The following is a 23,941-nucleotide window of genomic DNA, read 5'->3' on the forward strand; positions in this document are numbered from 1 at the left end:
GTATTCAACCTAAATTAATACGCCTTTATACCACTCCATCCTAGAGTTATTCATCCATTGAGTGTGAGCTTAGACTTTCTACACGCTGCGTTGTGGCACATAACCATCTTTTTGAATCCCATACATATCATATGATACATGATACCCCTATCACAGCGAATAGACTTCAACACGTGTTGTAAAAGATGTCTATTCGACGGTGACAGACTTGGCCAAGTTACGGGGGAAATCAACGTTCAATCCTTCGGCAACGGCAAGCCAGTACGCGATTAACTGCAATGGAATAACATTCAGGAGACCTTGCAGAGCGTCCACCGTCTGAGGAACCTCGATTCGTTCGGTCTTGGAAGGTGGGAATTCAGGATCATCCTTGTTGCAAATAACAATAGGGCGACCACTGCGAGCAATGACTGGAATAAGTTAGTACACAGTCAAATCGAACTTGGAATGGCCAACTTACCTTGTTGATATGCGTTCAGAGACTTCGCGAAGATATCATCACGTGTCAAGATCATAATGATTGGAAGATTTTCGTCCACTAATGCCAAAACTCCATGCTTGAGCTCTCCAGACATGACGGCTTCACAGTGGAGATAAGAGATTTCCTTGATCTTCAAGGCACCTTCGAGAGCGGTTGAGTACTGGCTTCCACGTCCCAGCAGCAACAGTGATTTCTGATTTTGCAGGAACTTGGCGCACATTTCCTTGATCGAGTCGTTGAGTTTGAGGATCTCTCGGAACTGCTCGCTGACCTTTCCAAGGCCTTCGATGATTTGATGACGGCGTTGAGCCTTGGATGCTCGGTCCTCACTAAGAGACAGGGCAAACATGACCATGGCCACAAATTGAGAAGTATATGCCTTTGTGGATGCGACACCAATTTCAGGGCCAGCGTTGATATGAACACCACAGTGCGTGAGCATGGAGATGGACGAGCCAACCACGTTGACGATACCAACCGTCAGGGCACCACGCTCCAAGCAGTAACGAAGCGCCATCAGAGAATCAGCAGTCTCACCAGACTGTGATACGAAGACGCAGGTATCATCTCTGAATACGGGTGCCTGTCGGTCGAGGAAATCCGATGCAAGTTCGACAGCAATTGGAATCTCCGTCAGCTCTTCAAACACGCCGCGAACAGCCATGCAAGAATGGTAGCTAGTACCGCAAGCGATGAAGATCAGTCTTCTGCATCTTCGAATGGTGCTGATGTACTGCTTCAGACCACCCAAAGTGACGGTCTTGTTGGCAACGTCCAAACGACCTCGCATGGTATTGACAACGGATTCGGGCTGTTCGAAAATCTCTTTTTGCATGAAGTGATCAAACTTGCCCTTCATGATTTCCTGAAGCTCCAATTCAATCGTCTGAATGGCACGGACATTGCTGGTACCATCATCCTTGGAAAGACGGTGGATGTTGAGCTGACCCTCATGAATGTGTGCAATATCATCATCTTCCAGGTACAGAACTTTCTTGGTATGCTCAACCAGAGCAGAGGCATCGGACGATAGGAAGAATTCGGCTGGCTGGGGCATACCATCATCAGACAAGAATGCTCGGGATTGAGATCTGTGGAGAAGAGACTTGTCTGGAGGAGCGAGAAGGCCTGAGCCAGGAGCCAAGAGACCTGCTGCTGATTTCTTGACGGCAACATTGTGGTTGGCTTGTTCAGCGGAGAGAGCACCACCGCTTTCGGAATACTCAACATCAACGAAATCAACCTTCATCTTCTTGGCTGTCTTGACACCCACAACCAAGGGGGAACCCTTTCGGGCTGCAACGACTTCATGAGGGTAATGGACAGATTTAAGGAGGAGACCGAAAGCGCCCTGGAGCTCTTTGATGACGGCCTTTGCGAGGGTGGTAAAGTCGATATCAGGGTGGGAGTCATAGAGGAACTTTGCGAGCTTGGCGATACATTCGGTATCCGTGTCGGTTTCAAACTGGAAGCCCTTGCCTTCGAGAAGGGCCTTGAGTTCTTTGTAGTTTGTGATGATGCCGTTATGGACGACGGAGAACTCCCACTTGGGATCAGATCTAGAACATGTCAGCTGGCAGATTCGTAGCACCATGTTCTGCTTAGCCTACCTGTGTGGATGGCAGTTTAATCTTGAAGGCTTGCCATGGGTAGCCCATCGGGTGTGTGCAATACCAGCATGAGAGTCAAAGGTCTTTGTCATGTCGACACCGGAGGCGGCAACCAACTCTCGGAGCTTGACCACCTTGCCCACCTCTTTGAAGGCAAAGACCTCATTCTTCTTGTCGCCGTCGACTGCGAAACCGGCGGAGTCGTAACCTCTGTATTCCAGCCGAGAGAGGCCTGTGTAGGACGGAAGGTCAGCATTGAGGTTGGTAGATTTGCGAGGAATTGACACATACCATTCATCAATGTGTCAATGATGTACTGTCGGTCCTTCTCGACGAGGTAGTTGATATAACCGAAAATGCCACTGTTGGTGTTTAGCATGTGCTCGTGTTCCGGACACTTTCCGAAAAACCTACCACATCTTGACGGTGTTGTTGGTCTTGCTCTCTGCGGCCGGGCTGAAAGATGTGAAGAGGGAAACGAGGTCAGCCTGCCTTAAAAGAGTGAGAGTGAGAGTGTTCGGTGGGTGGGCTGACGCCTCGAACAAAGGAAGGTGGAGTTGCCGTTCAGGGAATGAACAAGGAATTGGGCTTTCCCGAGTTGAAGAGTGTACTGGAGGCAAGAAGAGAGAGGAGGAGAGAGGGAAGTGAGAGTTGAGTAGTAGCAGTGACAAGCTGAGAACGATGGGTAGTTGTAGTAATGCTGCTGACAAGAAAGATTCCAAAAAGGACGGCCAGGTGGTATGTACAGGTCTCAGCGGCGGCTGAGGGAAACTCCAAAAAGTTGATGCTTATTTCGTACCAGTGCAGCTGGTTAGACCAGCACCGTGCCCCAAGCACCAAGCACCAAGCACCAGCGTAAACAAGTCCCCATTACGAGGCACCCGCACCCGCACAGTATCATGGCCACTGCAGCTGCAAAGTTGCGGGTGCAGCAGCTGGAGTGCAGCCCACTACGCCGCACGCCGCACACCGCACCGAGCCCAAGGAGCTGAGCCCTGACTGGCGCCACGGACAGGGGTTCGTCGTTAGGCTTGAACTTCGTCCCCCACCAGTGCATCATCCACCGACCACCACTGCATCAATCCACACCTGATGACCTATTCTGCTCAGCAACCGCCCGTATATTTTGAAACCAGCTGTGTCTTGGCAGGTACCAGTGCTGTTCCAGAGGCACCTTCACCACCTATTCGTATACGCTTCAGCTACGAGTAGAGCTCAGTCCCTCCGCCCTCCGGACATTTGTGCACGACAAACTCGCAATGCGGACTTGGAGCTTCATCATCGGTTCCAAAACGTCCAAGCGGCCAGGCTACGGTCACCGTTCTACCCTTCTTTGATCTTTTCCTTTACCGATCCAATCGCAAGCATTGACAGCTGATGCTTGCCCAAACCCCTGCCTTTCGCTAGTGAAACACGCCCTGACGCTTGTGCCACATTGCCACATTGCGTGGCTCAACTGTACAAATATAGATAACCATCGAGACATTAATCAGGCCTTTATCAGGTTACTGCTCATACAGAGTCGTTGGGTCTCTGTGACTATCTGAACAAGATGGCGAATCTTGTTGACTCCAACGACACGATTTCACCCTGTCCCTGTTTCTACTCGTCAACTCCGAGACTGAGACCATAATTCAGGTTCGATAGTGGCTGAGCCTGTTTATACCAGTATTTGCCGCCCCTGCCAGGATTCTGAAATTTGTTCGACGTCACTGTCCTTCACCAGTGACCGCAGTCGCTTTATGAGACAACCAGGTTCCACCGATCATCCATGAGCCAGTCGCAAGCATCGGCCCACCTTCCATGTGCGCCCGATGGTCCAATGCTTGGTCAAGACTAAGTCCAACACAATTTATTCCAGGGGCAACGATCCATCAAAGAATCTGCCAATGAAGATTCCACACAAGGCTGATGATGGTTGGGAGACGCTTCTGTCTATAACCACTCTCTATATGCTTGTTTACCGACCAACCAATTCTATCGCCCCCCTTTCTCACGATGGCATCGATTCCAGCATTTGTTGGAAGATCTCCTGCCGCTTAAGTTCAAACGCTTCAAAGGCATCCTTGGACCTGCCTACTGGGATCTGCTCGGCACCATGTGCTAAGCCAGCGAATGCCTAATCATGATATCAGACTCAATGGCCACTTCAACATCGAAAGATACGTGAAGAAGACTTACCTCGTTTGTGAATTCATCGAGAGGCATTCCAAACGATCGACCGTTCTTGATATCAGGCTGGTGCTTTTCATCATGCAGCTCGGTCTGCACGGCTGGGGGATAGATCTCAATGACTTTGATGTTAGAGTCCTTCAATTGAGCACGCAGACAGAGAATGAATTGATGCAACGCTGCTTTGGAAGCACAATAGTTGGAGCATCGAGTTATTGGTACCAAGGCCAAACCAGAAGTCACATAGACCAATGCTGACGCGGTGGACGCCTTCTGCAGGAACGGTAAGAAAGCTTTGGTCAAAGCTAACTGAGAGAGGTAGTTTGTGGTGAACTCGAGATTCAGCACATCAACATCGATCGACTCCGGGTCACTAAAGTCCGTTCTCCTTTGGATTCCAGCATTCAAGATGACACAGTCTAGATCCGTGTGGGTGCTGGTGACATTGGTGACAAAGTGAGGGATCGATTCCACCTGAGTGATGTCAAATGGAACAGCTTGAACTTTGTCGTGGCCATGCTTGTGCACTAGAGACTCGAGATTGCCTTTACGCCGGCCAACCGCAATGACAAAGGCACCTTCTTGAACCAATCGATTGGCGAGTGCTTCCCCTATACCTGTACGAACTGAGTAAGTTGGCATTTGTGTCTGGACGGGTCGTCACCTACCACTTGTTGCTCCGAAGACTAGGACTTTTTTGTAGGAGAATGGCATGTTTGCTGGTCAGTAATGGAATCGATGCTTGTCACTGTCCTTTGGTAACTTTGTCGATGGCTGGGCAAAAGGCAGATATTGTCATGGGGATGGTTTGATAGTATTAGTACTTTATCCAGGCCATTAGCGCATAGGTCCTACTCTTGACATCACCACAACCGCAACTACCGAAGCCCAAATCCGGCAGATAAAGAAGACCTGAATTGCATCAGGCAATATTATGTAATAATGGACATGGAAGCAAAATTGAACATCACCGATAGTGCAAATGGTATTCCATGACTTCATTGACTTGCTTTTCCTACCTATTTATAGATTTACACTTTGTAGATACTGTATTACTGGTAGTGATATCAAAAAAAATATAACATTTCGAGGGTAGAGAGAGAGAGAGAGCACACTGATTACTTTGAAATTAGCTTGGGGAAAAGCTCTTGCAATTAAACTATCGGCTCAGTATCTTTGAAAAGCAGGTAGGTACACAGATCAGTGCTCAACTTCCTGGTAACCGCTTCGCGGATCGACGGGCGCCATTCACTCCGCCCAGTGTTCTCGTTTGGATTCTTAGCGCTTTCATATCTCGTCCATATGGGATTTTGATCATGCTCGCTGCGGTCATGAATTCATACGTGCCCTGCTCTCCCGTGGAAACCGTGACATGCAATATATTGTAGCGGGCAGCGACCGAACTTTGTCAACTCACCTGGTCATACATCCAAATCGACAACGACTTTTTTGAAGTCCCTTGCCCTCACGTCTTTTTCGAAGAGAATGTCGATCTCCTCATACGTGCGCCCCTTGAGTTCCGGCAAACGGAAATAGGCCCAGACCATCCACAGAAAGACGACTCCTGCCCAGAAGAACCCCACTTTGCCTTTCCAGTTGAGATTCTGCGGATTGATAAAATAGGGACTGGCAACCCCCACGACAATCCCGCTCACAGCATTCACATTCTTCGCCAGGGCGATAGTTCTTCCACGCAATCTGGTCGAAGAGACTTCGCTGAAGATGGTGAACGCTAATGTACCAACGGAGAGGTTGTAGAACACATTGAACACCAGTGCGAGCGCCCCTTGCACCCAAGGAATTGTATGGCTCGAACTTGGACCGAGGCCCAGAAAGCCAATTGTTAAGAGTACGACCACCATGCCAGCCATACCGCTGAGAAGCATCCTGCGTCTCCCTGTCAATCCAATGACGACCCAGGCCAAGATCGATACGCAAAAGGCCACGGCAGTGGCACCTAAACCCATCCCAAAAGATTCTCGCACCGACAGCCCTATCTGTTGGAAGAAGTACGATCCTGGAATCTGCCCACCTCCTGTCATAGGTTGCATGGCGTACACAGCACAAGCGATTTCGGTCCGTCGAAGGTTCGACCCCTTGAAGCAGTCGAGTATTGATGTTCCAGATTCCCGCTCCTTTTCGAAATTGTCCGTGTGCAACATCATCGCCACCATCTGCTTTGTGTTGATTGCGGCCGAATCTTGCGACAACCTCTGCAGAGAACGCTCGGCGTCTTCCAGACGACCTTTGCGGACATACCACCACGGAGATTCAGGAGCCAGGAAAATCAGACAGAATAGTGGGAGTACCCACACCCATTGAATCGCAAAGGGAATTCGGTAAGACCATTGGCCTGGGTAATCTTGGAGGCCATACACAACACCGGCATTGATGAGCTGCCCAATCACCCAGCATGTGTTGAGATACGCGGTCAAGTAACCGCGGAGAACGACCGGACAAACTTCCGAAGCGTAGGCGGGAGCAAGCACCGCAAAGGTGCCCCATGGGATACCACACAGCAGCTCCCCGACCAGTAACACAGGCAAACTCGGTGCGAAGAATGTAACAAAAATAGCACCGCCCATGAGCACCAGGGCTGCTAGCAATAGTGGTCGGTAGCCATATCGCTGCGACAGGGAGCCGGCTGCCTGTGCCGCAATAATGTTTGTGATCATCTGCAGATAGGACAGCATGTTCATCCATGGTGATGAGATCTGATAGGAACCTTGGTATAGTGAACCATATTCTTCCCTAAAGGCAGGAAGCGCATAAAAGTTCCCGAGGAGAGCCGTGTCATAGCCTTCCATAATAATGGTCATGGAAACAATGAATGACCAAAACGCAGCTTTGCGATACACTTTGATTCCCTGCCAGAATGTCGTCTCGTGCTCCGCAGCAGTGGCCTCCTTCGCATCCTGGGTGACCTGACTCCAGTCTTTGGACATTGGCGAGGATTGATTTTGAGGGCTCCCAACAGTTGTTTCCTCCAGATGATCAGCAGGCTTGGTGTCCATGTTGTTCCTCAACACCTAGGTATGGTGTTAGACTTAGGTACTGACCTCCTTTCGAAAGGAATACCATGCCATTAAATATCACATGGTGATGTTGAAACTTTAGCCCAGAATAGTATCGTCTTGTAGCTGAGCAAGAGCGTCGTGCGTCGGTCCGGTCACCCCCACTACTCGCCATGGATCTTACCTAAATGAGCATCGCAAATATTCATCGCGCCGAGCTTCCCCGACGCCGGACAGTCAGCCTGGGAGCGGGTTAGCGATCCAAGAACCTTATGGCTTTGCTCGTCACTCATGTGATGATGGAACAGGCCGAACAGGCTACAGCTAAGATTTTCTAGACATACTGCCCCGCAATTGTCCCCGTGGGTTGGGACTTTCTAAAACCACCTGCATCAAGTACCAAACTGAGGCGGGATATTTACGCGGGGACCAATCGGTCAACCGGTCCGAAAGAAGTCGCAAGGAGACTTTATTGGCGTCACATTGGGTTGTGCAGAACACTAGCGCAACATTTTTAGGGACGGTCACGCTGCTGTCTGCATTTCAGAAAGTACGCCGCACATTATTTGGTATCAGGGACACCTTTCGTTTCGACTGCCATTTGGCTTACAAGCCCCGCTTGTTTGTATAGTCGTCTGACGATCGGGGGCTATCGGAGCATGTGGAAGATGGCTACCTACAACAAGAACCGGAGCAAGATGGCCTGCTCAGTATGCCGAGCAAGAAAGACGAGATGCGATGGAGCTCAGCCCAAGTGCTCTTTCTGTCAGGAGAACGGTTGTCTCTGCAAATATGAAACCCCGCACGTTTCTACAGTGGAGACCAACATCGAGGCCATTCTCACGAAGATTTCAGCTATCGAGAATCGCCTTAGTATAGGGGCACAGTCGCCGTTGATCATTGCACCTGAGTCTACACGTGAAAAGGGTCGTTCAGGGTTTGTTTCTCTTACCATCAAAGAAAACCATTTCGCGGCAATCGTGTTTCACACTGACATCAACTTGTCATCACATGCTCGTTCTCTCGAGTTACACCATGCAATGGAGTATGAGAACAGCGGGTCGGTTGCGATTTTTCGTCACAGCCCGCATGAGTTAGGGCAATTGTTTTTCCGTCACTCATACAACTGGTACCCAATTTTGAACAAGAGAGAAATTTTCGAAAAACTCCCTCTGATTCAGAATACCGTGTGCAAGGGAAGCCCGGACTTGTTTCTACTACTCATGGTCCTAGCTATTGGCGGTCTGAATGCGAATGATTCGGTAGGAATATTTCAGGCAGAAGAACTTCACACACAAGCTTTGTCAATGCTCAGTTGTGTATTGGAGGAGGTATCATTACGATCGGTACAATGCGTCATATTGCTCACCATATTCTACGGACTCAAAGTCATGCCTACGAAAGCGCAAGAATACCTTTCGATAGGCTCCATCAAAATGCAAAACCTGATGGAGATACGACCGGTCAACAAGACAGTGGATGAATCAGGAGACCTAATTTATGATCTAGAAGAATACGAAACACGGGCGTTTTGGGCCTTATTCATATTAGAAAGTGAATATGCCGGTACGCTACATTTTGCCAAAACAGGATTGTCTTCCTATGCGAGCAACATGAGATTTCCCTCCCTCAGAGAAGAGCCGTATCATTGGCAAGGATCTCCAGAATCAGAATCATCTGGCATTGATGAGCCAGACCCTCACTTCCTGGCGGAAATAGGGGTGAGAAAGATAATCGACAGGACATGCTACACGTTCAACAACTCAGATTCGCCCACTACTAATCGCACACCGTTTGCGCCCATTGTTGCAAAAGAATTGCAATCTCAGCTCGACGAATGGTATCTTTGTTTGCCAGATTCCATCAAATTTGACAAGTCGAAATGGCCAGCGACCAACACAAGACACAGCACTCGAGCACTCATCAGAGCACAATATTTCGCCACGGTCATACTGATGTATTGGCCGTGTATTATGGAAATAATCATGACTGGGGAGTGCCAGACTCAGGAGCACCGAGATGCATTTAAAACAGCCATTGACTCATACATCCAACTAGTCTTGTGTGGAACAAGTGTTCGACTTTCAGAGTTGCCAACGGCATGGCCCCATGCTATAAGCATATTTGCCATGTCAGCAACAATTATGCGCATGACTCAGAGGACTACGCTCGCTTACGACAAACCCGATGAACTGGAATCTAGTATTCAACATGCTTTTGCTTTTCTTGAATCAATGATTCAGTGCAGTCCTAGCATTAGGTACTTCACAATGATCTTACATGACTTGCACGATTCTCGAAGTCACTCGAATTAGTCGTGTGATCCCTGTCAATAAATAGTTTACTGAAATCTATGGTAACGGTCGTCCCTGTGTCATGAGTTTCTGAATAATTTGCCATGCAAAACCAGTCGTTATGGAAGCGCCTAGATAGACCACATAAGACAGCACCATAAAGAATGATCAATATCACCAACGTAATTCTGATAGCAGGTCTTTTATCGAGGGCTTATGGCAATAGGTGTGATACCAAGAAGCGTCAAAATTGTTGCCTACCCACCTACGTAAGCCCTGATCAAGATGCGTGCCTACCACAATGCCGTCTCATGGTGGACTTCGAGGTCCTAAAATAGAGCATATGCCTGCTTCCTGCTTTTTGTCTTCCTCAAAAAGATTCATCAGTCACCTTTTTATCTTCAGTGTCTGTAACCTACGTCAAAGTGAATGGACGCCGTTTGTACCGCTTTGCATTGCTTCCGTAAGAGCCAGCGCACGTCTTATGACCTTCATTTAGGCTTGCAGGACTACAGTGGCCCTAGCTTTTCCGCGTTGCCAGCATCGCCCTAAACGTGACGACTCCATCTTCGACGTAAGGCTTTGCGGTGAACGGCCGATCGAAATATTGACGATACGTAAGTGCGACCTGTCTATCGACGAATATCTCGAGCACGTTGCCTCGCAAATACAAGTCGAATCGGAGCTTTCCACTTGAACGACCTTTGATTTGATTCGTTACGAACGGCACAGGCAGACGGTCGTCCTCTTGTCCCCCCGTAGGTCCACCCAAGCTGATAACCCCAGTGCTGGCGTCGAAGAAGAGCAGCAAACCCTCTGTAAGCCTGGTGTTCGTGTAGAGTGCCAGGCCCACGCCGCCAGCGAGATCCTGGAGATCAGCTTCAACCGTAAGCCGAGTCAAACTGCGCTGCAGAGCGCCAATCTCGATCTCGGCTATCGAGAAGGCACCAGGCACGCTGGCTTCCCATTCGGTCGTCGTGTCACCGGATGCCTGTCGAATTAGGAGTGCCCGTTGGGACATCAGTTGGCCCTCGATTTCGCGCGGTATACGTACGCACAGACGATCATCTTCGCCAACGAAGATTTCGCGCGGAAGACACATGTCCCCGCCCCACAGCCACTCGCCTCCCTCTGTGAAGCCACGCCGATCGTGGACCCAGCCGAACGCGATACGGCGTCCATGAACATCTTCTAGAGACTTTGCCGCATACCAGTGAGCGCCATCCAATGCTGGCTGTCTCGGGGTGCGCCATGGGCCGGCCAGATCCTCCGCCTCTCGGTAGACGGTCGCGGCATACTCGGTGAAGCGAGAAAAAACCAGACGCCACTTGTCCCCAAGGCGAAACACCTCGGGACATTCCATCGAATATGTGTTGCCTGGTGCGTAGAAAGGTTCGCGAACGGTGGCCCAGGATACGAGATCATCAGAAGTGCTCAACGCGACCACACCTCTGCGGCCGGCAGGTCCCTCACTCGCACGCGCGGTAATTAGCATCCAGTACTGCTCATGCTCTCCATTCCAGAACACGAATGGATCGCGCCAGTCGCGTTGCTCGAACCACATTCTGTGCGGGAAATGAATCGGGTTCGAGGGACTCTTCTCGAAGAGCACTCCGTCCGTGCTCGTCGCATGACAGATTGTTTGCGGGATGCTCGCCATACGCCGGCCACCGGTGTAGAAAACGTGTAGCACGCCATCAACTGCAATGATGGAGCCTGTCCAAATCCCGTCAACATCGGGATCATCACCTTCACCAAGTGGCAACGCAATTCCCAGATCGTGCCAGTCGATCAGGTTGTCGCTGACGATATGCCGCCAAGGCGTGCGCCCGCGGTCAGGCTGGTCGTCCTTGCCTGCCGGCGCCTCCAGATAGAAGAGATGGTACCTGCCCTCGTGGAAGAATGGGATGGCATCTCCCTGCGGGCCGTCGAATTTTGGATCCCGCAGCCCCAGCGGGTTCATTGACACCGCCAAGACAGGCTGTGCCATACCTACTTAGGAATCTGTGGTTGACAAAATCCGAGCAAGGCTCTCCGGTGTCTATAACGTGTATGGTTTTATCCTAAAGGTGACCCCGACCGGCTGGTAAATAATGACTTTTCAACTTATAGCTGGTGTTTTCCCTGTTCTCGAGAACATGTACCTGTAAGGTTAGACGACATGTCCCGACGGCCCCCGAGGCTAAGCAGGCAAGCTCCCAGAAGGTCGAACCTTGATTGCAACACTGACCATTCTGTACACGTTGCAACTTACTCCACTAAAAGATGACTTCTTGTTCAAAGCTTAGTTTTAAAGTCCCCGGCTACATAAAATTCTTGAGTGAACGGGGCGCTATGCATTGTACTAAGAACTGGAGCAACTGCTCGGAGTCAACCATTGAACGGGTGAATGCCCATCTGCAAACTACACTTGGCCTCCCGAAGAGCCCCGAGTCGGCAGGGCCAAGGACGGACGTGGATCTATCTTGGTGTCTCCCTAAATGCTCTGATGCAACAGCGTGACACGTGCGATGGTGAGAGGCACGGTCGGTAAGGTTCATATGAGATAGAAATGCTTTTCCCGAGGTGCCCTGAATCCAAGTTCACAGTGCCATGTCAACTAGGTCTTTAGCTCTCGCAACTAGGAGTAAAGTCCCACAGCGCATCCCACCCGCCCCCGAAGAGCTATATTCGTAGAAATTTCCACTGATCCTCTAATCGATTATCTTCCTCGCTTGAGGAACACTTCGTCACTTCCGTTGTCAACTTGGTACATGAATTCGCTCTATACCATTCCTGCTTTCTCTGGTCAGTGTCGAGACCTCGATAGTTTGTCCCCACCGAGACCGAACTCTTGGATCAATATCTGTACACAGGAACAATTCATAGCAGCGGACGGAATATGGCTGTTATTGCTCAGAGACAAGGCGACCATCGGCCAGCTCTCCACTTCACGCCGAGGACAGGGTTCATGAACGATCCTAATGGGCTGGTGTATACCAAAGGAGTTTGGCATTTATATTACCAACTGGACGACCAACAACTTGTGGCCGGCCGTCCAGAATGGGGCCATGCCACGTCGACAGATCTCTTGCACTGGAAGCGGCATGAGAAAGCCATCAAAGCGCCATCGGAGCATGAGTCAATATGGTCCGGATGCTGTGTGCTTGATTGTAACAACACGTCGGGTCAATTCGACGAGTCAACTGGCCCAGATGACCGTATTGTTGCCATATTTACACTCCACACCCAAGGGCACCAAACGCAAAATGTAGCATTCAGCTCCGATGGAGGATATACATTCACTGGGCACAAACATAACCCAGTACTTGATATAGGCTGGGCAGATTTCCGCGATCCAAAGGTGTTATGGCATGCTCCTTCAAACCAGTGGGTGATGGTTGTTGCAAAGTGTCATCAATTCAAGATTGGCTTCTACAGCAGCCCGGATCTCATACATTGGCATCATTTGTCCGACTTTGAAGGCTCCGGTGTCCGCGGGTACCAGTATGAGATGCCCAACTTGGTGCAGGTGCCATTTGATGACGACAATCAACGTAAGAAATGGGTACTTTTCTTGAGTGTTGGCCCTGGTGCACCATTGGGAGGAAGCTTTACCCAGTATTTTCTTGGTGAATTTGACGGCACCATCTTTACTAGCGATGACCACTATTTGCGGACGGCAGATTTGGGCAAAGATTGGTATGCAGCACAGACGTGGTTCAATTCTCCAGACGGTCAGGCATATGGTATTGGATGGGCAAGCAACTGGCAGTACTGCAATCGCGTCCCTGCTGAGCGTTATCGGTCAGCTATGTCACTTCCTCGCAAGTTCTCTATTCGCGAGGTTCCTTTGAACGAAGCCACAAAGTCTTTGTCGCTCATATCGCGGCCTGTAGACCTCAATATCGTTCGAATGGCTAGCGATGATATGCCGATAGCTTTTACCCACGGTTCGGCAAATGTCAAACCTTCCACAGAAGTCATATACCAGAGGCATATGCGGGGCTCCGGTTCGTTTGAGTTCAAACTCAAGATCAAGTCTGGAACGTCCTCTGCAGGGGTGCTTGTGGACATTGCAAACCCCAGCGGCCACTCGGTCCGGCTTGATTTCGTAGTCGAGAGGGAAGGAATGTTCATTTCTATGGATCGAGGGGGAATCCGTACCGGCTCTTCATGGCACCATCCTCTGTTTGATGACAAGGTCTGTATGTGGGTTCCAAACACTCAAAGCATTTACGACGTCCACGTCATAGTAGATGCCTACGTGTGCGAGCTGTTTGCCATGGACGGTGCTTATGCATTCACCAATACTTTCTTCTTGCAAGACGGCGTCGCATCGATTTTAAGTGTGTCACAAGACACCGCTGGTACAGAGGTATTTGATGTTCATGAACTCTGTCCGCTGCAGAGAGACCGCTAGAATTCTTTTGACGAGTCCATAACAATAGACAATAGAACGTCCCTTGGTCAAAGAAACCTTGGAAGGAGAGGAAATATAATGGCCTAATGACGTCTACTGAGATGCTCACAGTAATAATTCCGGGAGGAGCAAGCGCAATAACGGGAACTTTGATAGTTTCGTCCACTGCAGTTATGCTGCTTGGACATGTTATGGATTTTGGCGAGTTTCTGGAATGGGTCCAAGAGGACGGAGTAGTGGATGTAGGAACTTGGGAAAAACTTGCAGCCCGCGCCCCTCGCTTGCAGTGTACGAATTAAGTGCTACTGCAAAAGGATTAGGGGCGCGTCTGTGAGATGCCAAGGCTCTAAGGGGCAGATGTGGAAGACGCAAGTGCGATCCGGATGATGAATGGCAACTTAAGCGACAGCCGCAGACGCAGCCGCAGCCGCAAGCAAATCCAGATTCGCCCTCACCATGGCCACCGGGGACTTTGCACTGACACCTAAACTGCAACTCTGGTTCACCAGTTGGCACGACAAAGCAGACTGCACTCACTTTGACCTCAAACTGGACAGGATAATCCTCAAATCTCTACCTCCAATCTGTCCCTGCTTTCTCACTGTCCTTCTACTCTCAGACACACCTTCCAATACCTCCAATAATCCTCCGACAACACCTCTCGCATTTAGGCCTGCCTGCGCCTTTTTTTCCAGGGCTACCCCTTCCCTGTTCGCAGCCCATCTGCCTCTCTTCGTCACCGACGCGTTAATTTCAAGTTCTGCCCAGCCGCAGGCCTGCGTCGGCCACCACTCATTCTTGCGCTTCATGCTTTGATCCTTCTTGTCTTTCTCCATCGCACCCTAAGAACCAAACATCAATCTCATCTCGGCCCGTGATGATGATTCTCGCTTCAGATTGGTGATCACAGGGATATGTCGCGCCCGCTGGGCAGTAACTTTGCTGATTTCTTCCCGAGCGCTCCCAGCGTCATTCAGCAACGAAAATCTTCAAAGCTTCTCGACAACGACAAACTCAGGCTCAATCACTCCACTGAACGCGTTGAAGATGCGCCATACAAAGACACTCCTGTTCGCGCCTCATTGACCTCGCCTGCTATCGCCAGTGCTACAAAGTCCTCCGCCAAACTCGATCGTTCGCCCAAACTCAATAACTCTCCCCTTAACCAAGAAAACACCGAAACCTTTGCTGGCGATCTTCTCAATGGTGTCGGTTCTGCCAGTTCGTCAAGCACCGCCTCATCGGTTTTCAGTGCATCCCTTGCAAACGCAAACATGGCCAGCTCGAATCATCTCGCCTTCACGACTCTAACCCCTCTCACCACCTCCGACTCCCCTCCAAACATGAAGTTAATGAGTCCTACAACCGAAGCGGCCTCAAGACCACTTACTAATGGCAATCATGCGAATTCGAATTCTCACCCTGGTTCCATGACTCCCTTATACACTCCTCCAACCCACCGACCCAGTGCGCGCGACCTCAGTCTCACTATCAAGGGCTCAAAATGTTCTTACGACCCGGAACTCGACAAAAATCTACCTACAAAGGATAAGAGGAGGCTCAAAGCCCAGTTTGCGGATTTCATATCACGAACCGAAGACAATGTGCAGCTTCTCGACCCTCGATTAGCCATTCCCTATTATCTCAAGGGTGGAATAGGGAAGGGAAAGTCCAAGTTTCGGCCTGCGCCATACAATCTAAGATCGTGGGTGCCTGATGTTGCGACCGCTGTTGCTTCCAGTTCTCCTCCTACCACCATAGTTGTCACCGGCTTTGATCCTATGGCGCCTCTGTCCCAAATTAGCGCTTTGTTCTCAAGTTTCGGTGAGATTGAAGATATCGATAACAAGACCGACCCAGTCACTGGTCGCTTTCTAGGGATATGCAATATAAAGTATCAAGACTGCGCATCATTCCAAGGTGGAGGACCTATTTCGGCAGTTTTAGCCGCCAAAACTGCTTACCTGGAGGGCAAGAGAGGTCAAAGGATCGGACTCAAAACTGTTCAAGTGGTAGTTGATCGAGATGGTTCCATCACGGCAAAGTTGGTGGAAAGGGCTATCGCGGTTCATCGTAAGGAAAGTGGTTTTACAAACCAACCACGAGTGCAACCTTCACCTTCGCCGTCCATACCTTCCGCGCCCCAGCTACCAAGCTTTGCAAAGAGTTCGGGCCCACCACCTACTGCTCCGAAAGGCCCAGCAGGAAAACCTTCTCTTCGACCACAGTCTACTTTCCATTCTCCTTACGCACCTCCTCCCCCTCCTCCAACCTCGATGGGCACATTACCTCTAACGGCTGCCATACCTCCCAAACCAGAGAAGACCGTTTCACCCTCTAAGCCTTCCGGACCCCATGTGGTCGAGTCCGAATTAATTGCCGAGACATTAAAAGTACCATACATCTTTGTGGCGCATTGCTATGTTCCTGTTATGCCAACCACCATACCACATCTCAAGAAACGAATGCGTATGTACGATTGGCGCGAAATTCGATGTGATGAGACGGGTTACTTTGTTACCTTTGAGCAGTCACGTACTGGACAAATGGAAGCAAAGAAAGTGTTTCACGGGTGTCATATGCAACCACTATTCACATATATTATGAACCTTGAGCTTCATTTGAATGGTAATCCGAAAGCGGCTGCCTCAAACCCTATTCCTCTGACCGAGGCTCAACCTACTGCCCCGGTAGATTTTGTTTATTCGAAGCAAGCGTATAGATTACGCAAGGAACATGATCTCGACCTTGAGGAGGAAAAGAGGCAGCGGGCTCGCGACCTGGATCCCTCTCGTGCTGTGGTACAGTTAGTCATACAAGAGCTTAGGGACAAACTGCTCGAGGATATCAAATCTCGAATCGCCGCTCCGGTCCTGTTTGACTACCTGGATCCCAGTAATCACATAGAGAGGCGCAGAGCACTTGGTATTGAAGATCCTGAGGGCCCTCGAAGGTTTGGACGTCCCCAACACGATGAGGGTTCCCAAACTCCTGATTCGAGATTTGGTTCAGCGTCGAACAAAAGGTCCAGCAAGAGTCTAAACATTCTATCCCTACCAAAGATCAATAAACGTGCTGGGACGGATCGAGGCATGGTTGGTTTTCGTGACGAAAGGAGAAAACCACCACCAGCTAGACACTTTGTTCGTCCACTATTTCACCAACTTTCTCAGTTCCAAGACGAGGATGATTCTGACGATGAGCGACGGACTACACTTACCCGAGACACTGAAGATCTGGAGAGTCGCCCTGCAAGTCGAATGAGCATGACATCTGTATCAGAGGACGATGACGATAAACCACTCCTTCGCAAGGCAACTAAGCAACGGTTTCAAGTTCGCGAAGACTCAGAAATGCCAGATGCCCCTGTTAAGGATGAGGTGGATCATACACGGACAAGTGCTGAAGATCTTATTATTGCGAAGCTTGAGCGCAACATATACGAGATGTCTCCGTCCTCGAGGAAACGCAAGAGGTTAGTCAAGGAATTGGAGGTCCGAAAACGTCAAAAAGCCGACGAAGAATTGTTTGGTATTGGTCAACGTGACGAGTCAGAAGATCCCCAGCCACAGGAAGTGATAACACCGATTGAAGCAACTCCTGATGTTGATTCCGACGCCCCGAAGACGCAAATCAAGAAGCCCAAACCCAAACCGAGAACGAAGAAGCAGAAACTCGAAGAGCAAGAGGCACTTCGACGAGCACAAGCTGAAGCTGAAGCCGCCGAAGTTGTTGAGAATGTGCTTGAACTTGCGGAAGAGGAAGAGGCTTTGGCCGAGGCTGCAGAATGGCGACCAGAAGTCGAGTGGGGTGTATCTGCAGAAAAGCCTCAACCTACTGTGGATGACGATGAGGATATTATTCCGGATCTTCGAGGTTGGCAAGCCAGCTTGTTCGATGAGGAAGATCTTTCATATCTTGCAGCAGTCATGACTTTGAAGAAACCGATGAATATTGGAGACCCTATGGCATGGGCTTGGAAACAAGAAAAGATCCGCAATCTCAAACATGGTGTCCAGCCTGGAAATCTACGGACAGAACCACCTATCGAAGGTTATTACGTCCCTAATGCATCTGGCTCGGCAAGAACGGAACCTATCAAGAGAATTCTCGAGTCAGAAAAATCCAAATACCTGCCTCACCGAATCAAAGTCCAGAAAGCACGAGAGAAACGAGAGGCCGAAGCTAAGAGTGATCAACCTAGCAAACCTACGATGGCTCTGCCGAAGGCATCATCTCGTGGGAAACGTGCCGATGACCGTCGTACCATCAAAGATCTCGATCGGCAACGCGAGATGCTCTCAGCTACGGGTGACGATGCTGATGTTTTACGCTTTAATCAACTTCAAAAGCGCAAGAAACCTGTGAAATTTGCTCGATCAGCCATCCACAACTGGGGACTTTACTCCCTGGAGCGAATAACAGCAAGTGAGATGATCATAGAGTACGTGGGAGAGAAAATCAGACAGGAAATTGCCGACCTTCGTGAAATCAAGTACGAGGAAATGGGGGTTGGCAGCAGTTATCTTTTCCGAATTGATGAGGGAACTGTTGTGGACGCTACGAAGAAGGGAGGCATTGCTCGCTTCATCAATCACAGCTGCGCTCCGAATTGTACCGCCAAGATCATTCGTGTCGGTGGCACCAAACGTATTGTCATCTATGCTTTGCGAGATATCGAAAAAGGTATGATCGATCCAGTATCGCGATATTAATGACCATGTACTAACTGTTTCTAGATGAGGAGTTGACATACGATTACAAGTTTGAGCGGGAGATGGACAGCGATGATCGAATTCCATGTCTCTGCGGCACGACGGTTTGCAAAGGATTTCTCAACTAATTATATCCTCATCTCAAGCGTACATTTCAATACGGGCTGGTGGCTGCGATCCGGGCGTTTACGAGATTCTGTCTGGTGTATTGTGGGTATCTTCTTTACTACTTTTGTATGGCATGTGCAACCAAGACGAGCATTTGGACGGCGTTTTTCCCTTCCCTGTTCAAATCGGAATTTTGCATGCCACGGCTAGGAGGCTTAGCTATGATGAGAAATGCATCGGGAGCATACACGGCCATTGGAGCGAATGGTCATCTACATTGTCGCCATCATTGGTCTTTGACGAGGCTCTGCCATGTTGGTCATCGAAAAGGCAGTACAGAACGCAATGATGAAAGCACGAATATCCTCGATTCTTCAACACACAAACAAGTCGACACGTCGGAAGAAGGTAATGAGCATGTATGTTCTCTGGCACTTCACCAGAGGACAACATTCACTAGGTTTCCGAGAGAGCTCTTTAGTACTTCACCCGTTTTTCGACGCTCGGTCCTCTCAACCACGACCTCCCTACCTCTGCCGCCTTACTACTTCCCTTCCTCTCCTCATTCCCACCCTTCTGTACTTGTATTGCAGGATTCATTCTCAGGTTGTGTAACGCAGTGTGGGCTGACTCCGATCAATGGCTCTGGAGACGACGAAAGCAAAGCCTCGCCTGCAAGTTTTTACTTTGTTGAGAATATGGAGACTTGAGTACTCCAATCCACACGACGCTTAGGTACAGTCCATAGATCAAAGTACCTAAAGCTAGATACCTAGTTAGTGCTAATTTGGTCTTAACCCTGGTCCCATAATCTTGAGAGACAGGGCAGGATTTGATGATATCTTTGATTTTGATGAGTTGGGTATTCGCGTTTGAGTGTGTGTGTAATAATGTTATGGACGTTCCTGAGTCGAGCCTACACACATTGCCAGGAACAATAACTTCAAATGGCCAAAATCCTTTCGGCTCATCGACGGTGACAAGGTGAACATGTCCCCTGTGATCGAAGCTCCGTATTCGGGCCTGCCACTGCCACCCAGGTGCCGCTCCGGCTTCGGTGATCAAGGGCATTTCATCATGGTCGTCCTTCCATTCACCCACTGGCGATCTCCAACAGCACATGGAGGATGAGATCTGTTCATGTCGATGTAGCGCCATGGCAGGCTGGGTGAAATCTTCGTCTGTTCTCGCTAGATGTGGATGTCTGCTAGCCAGCCAGCTCATGTGGTTGTCGAAAAGTACGCTCAAGCTTGAGCATCGGCCTCTGTTCTGGTGATCGTAGCGTAGGTGGCGAGAGTCGCATATCATGCATGGGGCATGCCCTGACATGACATATAGCCCATTGCAGCGGACCTTTCCCTCCCTCCTTGCCTTCTTTCTTCATAGCACGGCATCTTTCTCGGAGAGACCGCCTCCGAGTGAGCGAACATGCCGTGCGCAACGATATGGGGGAGAGCGGTGGACTTGCTCAACTCAGTCTATTCTCTCCCTCGGTATCCCGCACTTGATCTCATTATTCTTCTTCGCCTTCTTGACCCGCCTCTCACCTGTATGTAGCCTCTCACACCAAATGCGCGGGCAGCAAGAAATTTCCCACGCCCTCTTTGATCGGATATTCGAACCCGCAGTTCCCACAAACCAGCTTCCCCTCCGTCACCGCCGTCTCAAGTAACAGACCGTGCAATTTTTTTAACACCTCTTCCACCTCTGCACTCTTCTCCTCGGTCTGCTGCGGCTGATGCTCGACGTCCATTCCTTCGCTTCCGCCGTCGTGCTCCTTCTCTCCGACGCCGTCGCCCTCACCCTCTTCAGCCACGACATCCACGGGGTTCCGCTCGGGCACCAGAGCTTGCAGGCCCAGTTCCGTCGCTGTCGTCGTCAGGGCATCCCAGTTCACGCGGGGGAGCACGTTGCGCAGGAATAGTGGGTTGTATTCGATCTCGGTGCGTTCGAGGGTCGCGTCTTTGAAGTGTAGTGGGAAGGACGCCGGGGAGGTCTTGCAGGTCTTGACCGCGCAGGTCAGGAAGTTGGTTGTCAAAATTTTCATTTTTTCTGGAGGAGGAGGAGGAGGAGGGCGTAGTTGTGGTTGTGATTGCTCAGAGGTAAAAATGGTGTGTGGTGGGATGAGGTGGGGGTTGTGGATGGGTTGACCACGACACTTGTGCCCTCTTCTGAGGCTGAGAGAATGTTGTGGTTTATTGGCATTCACTGGAGGAGATTGCAGTGGAGCATAAGGCACTGAAATTGTTTCCAATTGAGGTGCGAGATCTCTATGTGCTTTGGATGTGAGTTGGTATGAATGGCACAGAAGGCAGGGAAAAAAAGTTGGTGCGGAGAAAATCAGTCAGAATGCTTTAGTTGGAGTTCTATGGGAGTTGCATCTCTGCCATTCAGTTTATTATGAGTATCAATAGTTTCTTTATGGTCTGGTTGTCACAATCGTCGCTGTCTCGCACAGCTTTTTTCTTTGTCTTGCTACCTCCCACTACTCCCTTGCGAACCGACCGCAATGGTATCTACCTCATGGATGGGTACTCAACTTTCATCAACGCCTTCTCCGTCCGTCCCAGTCAAGTCGCCCAAGTACTCTTAGGTGGGAAGCTCCGAAGGCGGCGCGGGAGGCGTCTTGTCCTTCCAGGCCTGGTTCTCTCTCGCAAGGTCTCTCCAGGCCTTCTCCGCCTTCACATGATCCAAAAGTAAATCCAGGTCCTTATCAGCCAATTGCTTCGCATTGTAAAATGGCCGGTCTTTGCGTCGCTCCTCAACAATAGCCCCTTCCATCATTCTGAGTACTTGGACGATGACCAAAAAGAAGGCGAACGCAACCAAGCAAAGGTTGAAGACCAAACAATTTGGAAGCGTGAGGTATTGGAACAGTCCGCCCGATGTGTTGAGACAGAAGAGGTTGGCAATGTTGCGAATGGCTGTGAGAGTATGGTTGTCCCCTTGGCGAAGGTGCCTATGACGATTCTGGGATCGATTCCTTGTCTTGAGATGGATGGTATTCTTTTTTCGACAGTCTGCAATCTTGCTGTTCGCAAAGTAGAAACGCGTCCTCTAGATATATGCTGAAGGCAGGGGTACATTCCAAGATGAAAACTTGCACAATAGATGGGATGGTCGGACCAGACAAATAGTTTTCGTTGCTAGAGACCATGCAAGGCAATCCCCGGAACATGCCCGCAATTTTGATGGCCCCTGTAGGTCCTCAAGAACATGTTTTCAGTAGCGGAGGCATATTCGCATGCAGAAGGCAACGAACCCACCTTGCAACCCAAAAGATGAAGTCAAAACGATAGATCTGGAGGGCTCCGATGTTAGACAAGAATATACACTCACGTTGTTGACAATTCTCTTTCTATTCTACTGTATGTGGACAATCCAAGTGTTCATACTCATTGTGGGTGCCGATGAAGACTGTATGGGGTGTGTAGGATATTTCTTCAAGTCCATCTCATAGTTTCGGAACAACACTTGTGTAGATAGGGACAAACAACCCGAGACGACGCAGAAGAAATGAAACGGAATGGTTGTGACATAGTTCCGATGTAATACAAATTTCTCAAAGAAGATAAGAATGTATGGCACGCAGGTGACTTTTAGTCCATGATGAACCTCTCGGGAAAGAGACTGATTGTGAGGAAAGAAAAGCCTTAAAGTGCCTCGAAAGGGTCGGTCTAGTACCCAATATGACCTACCAGCCTATTATCAGTCATGCCCACAAAGATGGCCATGCTGGAGGACGTGGCGGTTGATTTATGGGTGCAAATCTGTTTTTATAAAAAGTGTAAAGAACGAGAAAAGCCGTCGGCCAGAGCGGTGGGCGGTTTTGAAGCTGTCTCTTCGATCTAGTTCGATTCGGGACTAGTCGGCAATGTCTTGGCATGTTTCCATCCGACCTCATTTCTTTCTTGCTGCTTCGAATTTTTCGACCTTGTCACATCACATGAGTCGTGAACAATCGATGATCTCCTGCCTGGATATCTTTACAACTTATTTGGCCCCTCGAGAAGTCTCTAGATGGACGAGATTCTCGAGTCTGGATGGGGCAATATGCCACGCAGGTAGGTTGGTACAATGCAGTATCAAAACTCTCTCGAAGGCCGTGAAAAACTCCAGCCTCCCAAGGATCAACACCAAGAATTCATACCACACTCGGAAGCATCTTGAACCATCTCTCCCATGATCAAGACGTGGATCCAGAGGTCTTCCAACACCTCAATCGCAAAGTGGAAGAGCAACATTTGGCTTTTAGCAGGGCCTTGTCTACTCCACCCTACTTCTTCTGATCCTTTGTGGAGATGTAGGACTATTTATATGACAGACAATCGTTCAATATATCAAGCTTACCTACTGCATGTTCCTGTCGTGTCAAGGTGCGTAGTTATTACGACTTGCTATCAAGTTTCCTCGGTCGTTTTGGCTGTTCCAACCTTTCCCAACTCAGAGGTGCCAATGGAAAGCCGCTTCATACCCTTCGTCTGCGCGTCTAGTTCAGCAATGAGCATGAGCAACCAGAAGGATAAAGTACGGTCATTCATGGTCACGAGCCCAAGCTTGAGTTCGAGGCGCGACGAGCGGTACCAATTCGAATATACTCCCTCCAAGCGGGGACATCTGTCTCGATCAATAAAGTTTATCTTAATCACCAATGCTCTAGTCCCTGGGTACATGATGCCTCCCAGATATCTTACATGTTTATGGCTTTCCACAACTTTCATACGGCTGACGACGAGATTCACGTCTCGAAAGGTGATTTTCCTTCTGCAACTTCCAAAGTGAATAAATCCTCTGTTCGGGCTTCTTCTCCTCTATTCACTTTCTCGATGGCATTCACTTCCAATGGTAAGATTGGGTTACTTGTTACCAACTCTCCCTTCGTATCAGTTCTCACCTCACCTCATCTCACTTTCGTGCTCCATTGCTTGAGCCAGTCTGCGATCATCCGTCTATATTTTCCTGCAGTTTCCTCGCGGTAGACACTCACACATGCAGACTACCTTGTCATGAGCTTTTCAATGGTCACCATCGTCTTCAGGTCTTAAAATCAATCACCGTTGAGAACATGTGAGTACTGAGGTCGCTGAAGGCTTGCGATCTCTCGACCCCGAACTCAACTCACATCACTTTCAGAGCGGTACAACC

General features: G+C 49.6%; 8 protein-coding genes across 8 annotated transcripts; 3 read left to right on the plus strand and 5 right to left on the minus strand.

The window, feature by feature from the left end:
* Positions 1–189: 189 nt before the first annotated feature.
* Positions 190–4,977, minus strand: GFA1 (glutamine--fructose-6-phosphate transaminase (isomerizing); the record flags this gene model as incomplete). The annotated part of the gene is made up of 8 exons (XM_064843970.1): positions 190–410; positions 461–2,040; positions 2,092–2,323; positions 2,383–2,453; positions 2,506–2,583; positions 4,089–4,210; positions 4,273–4,880; positions 4,932–4,977. The coding sequence occupies 8 exons, from the start codon at positions 4,975–4,977 to the stop codon at positions 190–192; spliced, it is 2,958 nt and encodes a 985-aa protein (XP_064711830.1).
* A 707-nt stretch (positions 4,978–5,684) lies between these two features.
* Positions 5,685–7,277, minus strand: LTR84_000340 (uncharacterized protein; the record flags this gene model as incomplete). Its single annotated transcript, XM_064843971.1, has 1 exon — positions 5,685–7,277. One exon carries the CDS (start codon positions 7,275–7,277, stop codon positions 5,685–5,687), a length of 1,593 nt encoding a protein of 530 aa, XP_064711831.1.
* A 1,223-nt stretch (positions 7,278–8,500) lies between these two features.
* Positions 8,501–9,592, plus strand: LTR84_000341 (uncharacterized protein; the record flags this gene model as incomplete). Its single annotated transcript, XM_064843972.1, has 1 exon — positions 8,501–9,592. The coding sequence occupies one exon, from the start codon at positions 8,501–8,503 to the stop codon at positions 9,590–9,592; it is 1,092 nt and encodes a 363-aa protein (XP_064711832.1).
* A 499-nt stretch (positions 9,593–10,091) lies between these two features.
* LTR84_000342 (uncharacterized protein) lies at positions 10,092–11,561 on the minus strand (the record flags this gene model as incomplete). The annotated part of the gene is made up of 1 exon (XM_064843973.1): positions 10,092–11,561. One exon carries the CDS (start codon positions 11,559–11,561, stop codon positions 10,092–10,094), a length of 1,470 nt encoding a protein of 489 aa, XP_064711833.1.
* Positions 11,562–12,452: 891 nt separating this feature from the next.
* LTR84_000343 (uncharacterized protein) lies at positions 12,453–13,973 on the plus strand (the record flags this gene model as incomplete). Its single annotated transcript, XM_064843974.1, has 1 exon — positions 12,453–13,973. The coding sequence occupies one exon, from the start codon at positions 12,453–12,455 to the stop codon at positions 13,971–13,973; it is 1,521 nt and encodes a 506-aa protein (XP_064711834.1).
* Positions 13,974–14,887: 914 nt separating this feature from the next.
* On the plus strand, positions 14,888–18,816 carry LTR84_000344 (uncharacterized protein; the record flags this gene model as incomplete). The annotated part of the gene is made up of 2 exons (XM_064843975.1): positions 14,888–18,659; positions 18,713–18,816. 2 exons carry the CDS (start codon positions 14,888–14,890, stop codon positions 18,814–18,816), a joined length of 3,876 nt encoding a protein of 1,291 aa, XP_064711835.1.
* A 1,541-nt stretch (positions 18,817–20,357) lies between these two features.
* Positions 20,358–20,843, minus strand: LTR84_000345 (uncharacterized protein; the record flags this gene model as incomplete). Its single annotated transcript, XM_064843976.1, has 1 exon — positions 20,358–20,843. The coding sequence occupies one exon, from the start codon at positions 20,841–20,843 to the stop codon at positions 20,358–20,360; it is 486 nt and encodes a 161-aa protein (XP_064711836.1).
* Positions 20,844–21,385: 542 nt separating this feature from the next.
* On the minus strand, positions 21,386–21,580 carry LTR84_000346 (uncharacterized protein; the record flags this gene model as incomplete). Its single annotated transcript, XM_064843977.1, has 1 exon — positions 21,386–21,580. The coding sequence occupies one exon, from the start codon at positions 21,578–21,580 to the stop codon at positions 21,386–21,388; it is 195 nt and encodes a 64-aa protein (XP_064711837.1).
* Positions 21,581–23,941: the final 2,361 nt, after the last annotated feature.

Source organism: Exophiala bonariae (genome assembly GCF_035927105.1).
Source record: "Exophiala bonariae strain CCFEE 5792 chromosome Unknown scaffold_1, whole genome shotgun sequence".
NCBI classification, from domain to species: Eukaryota; Fungi; Ascomycota; class Eurotiomycetes; order Chaetothyriales; family Herpotrichiellaceae; genus Exophiala; species Exophiala bonariae.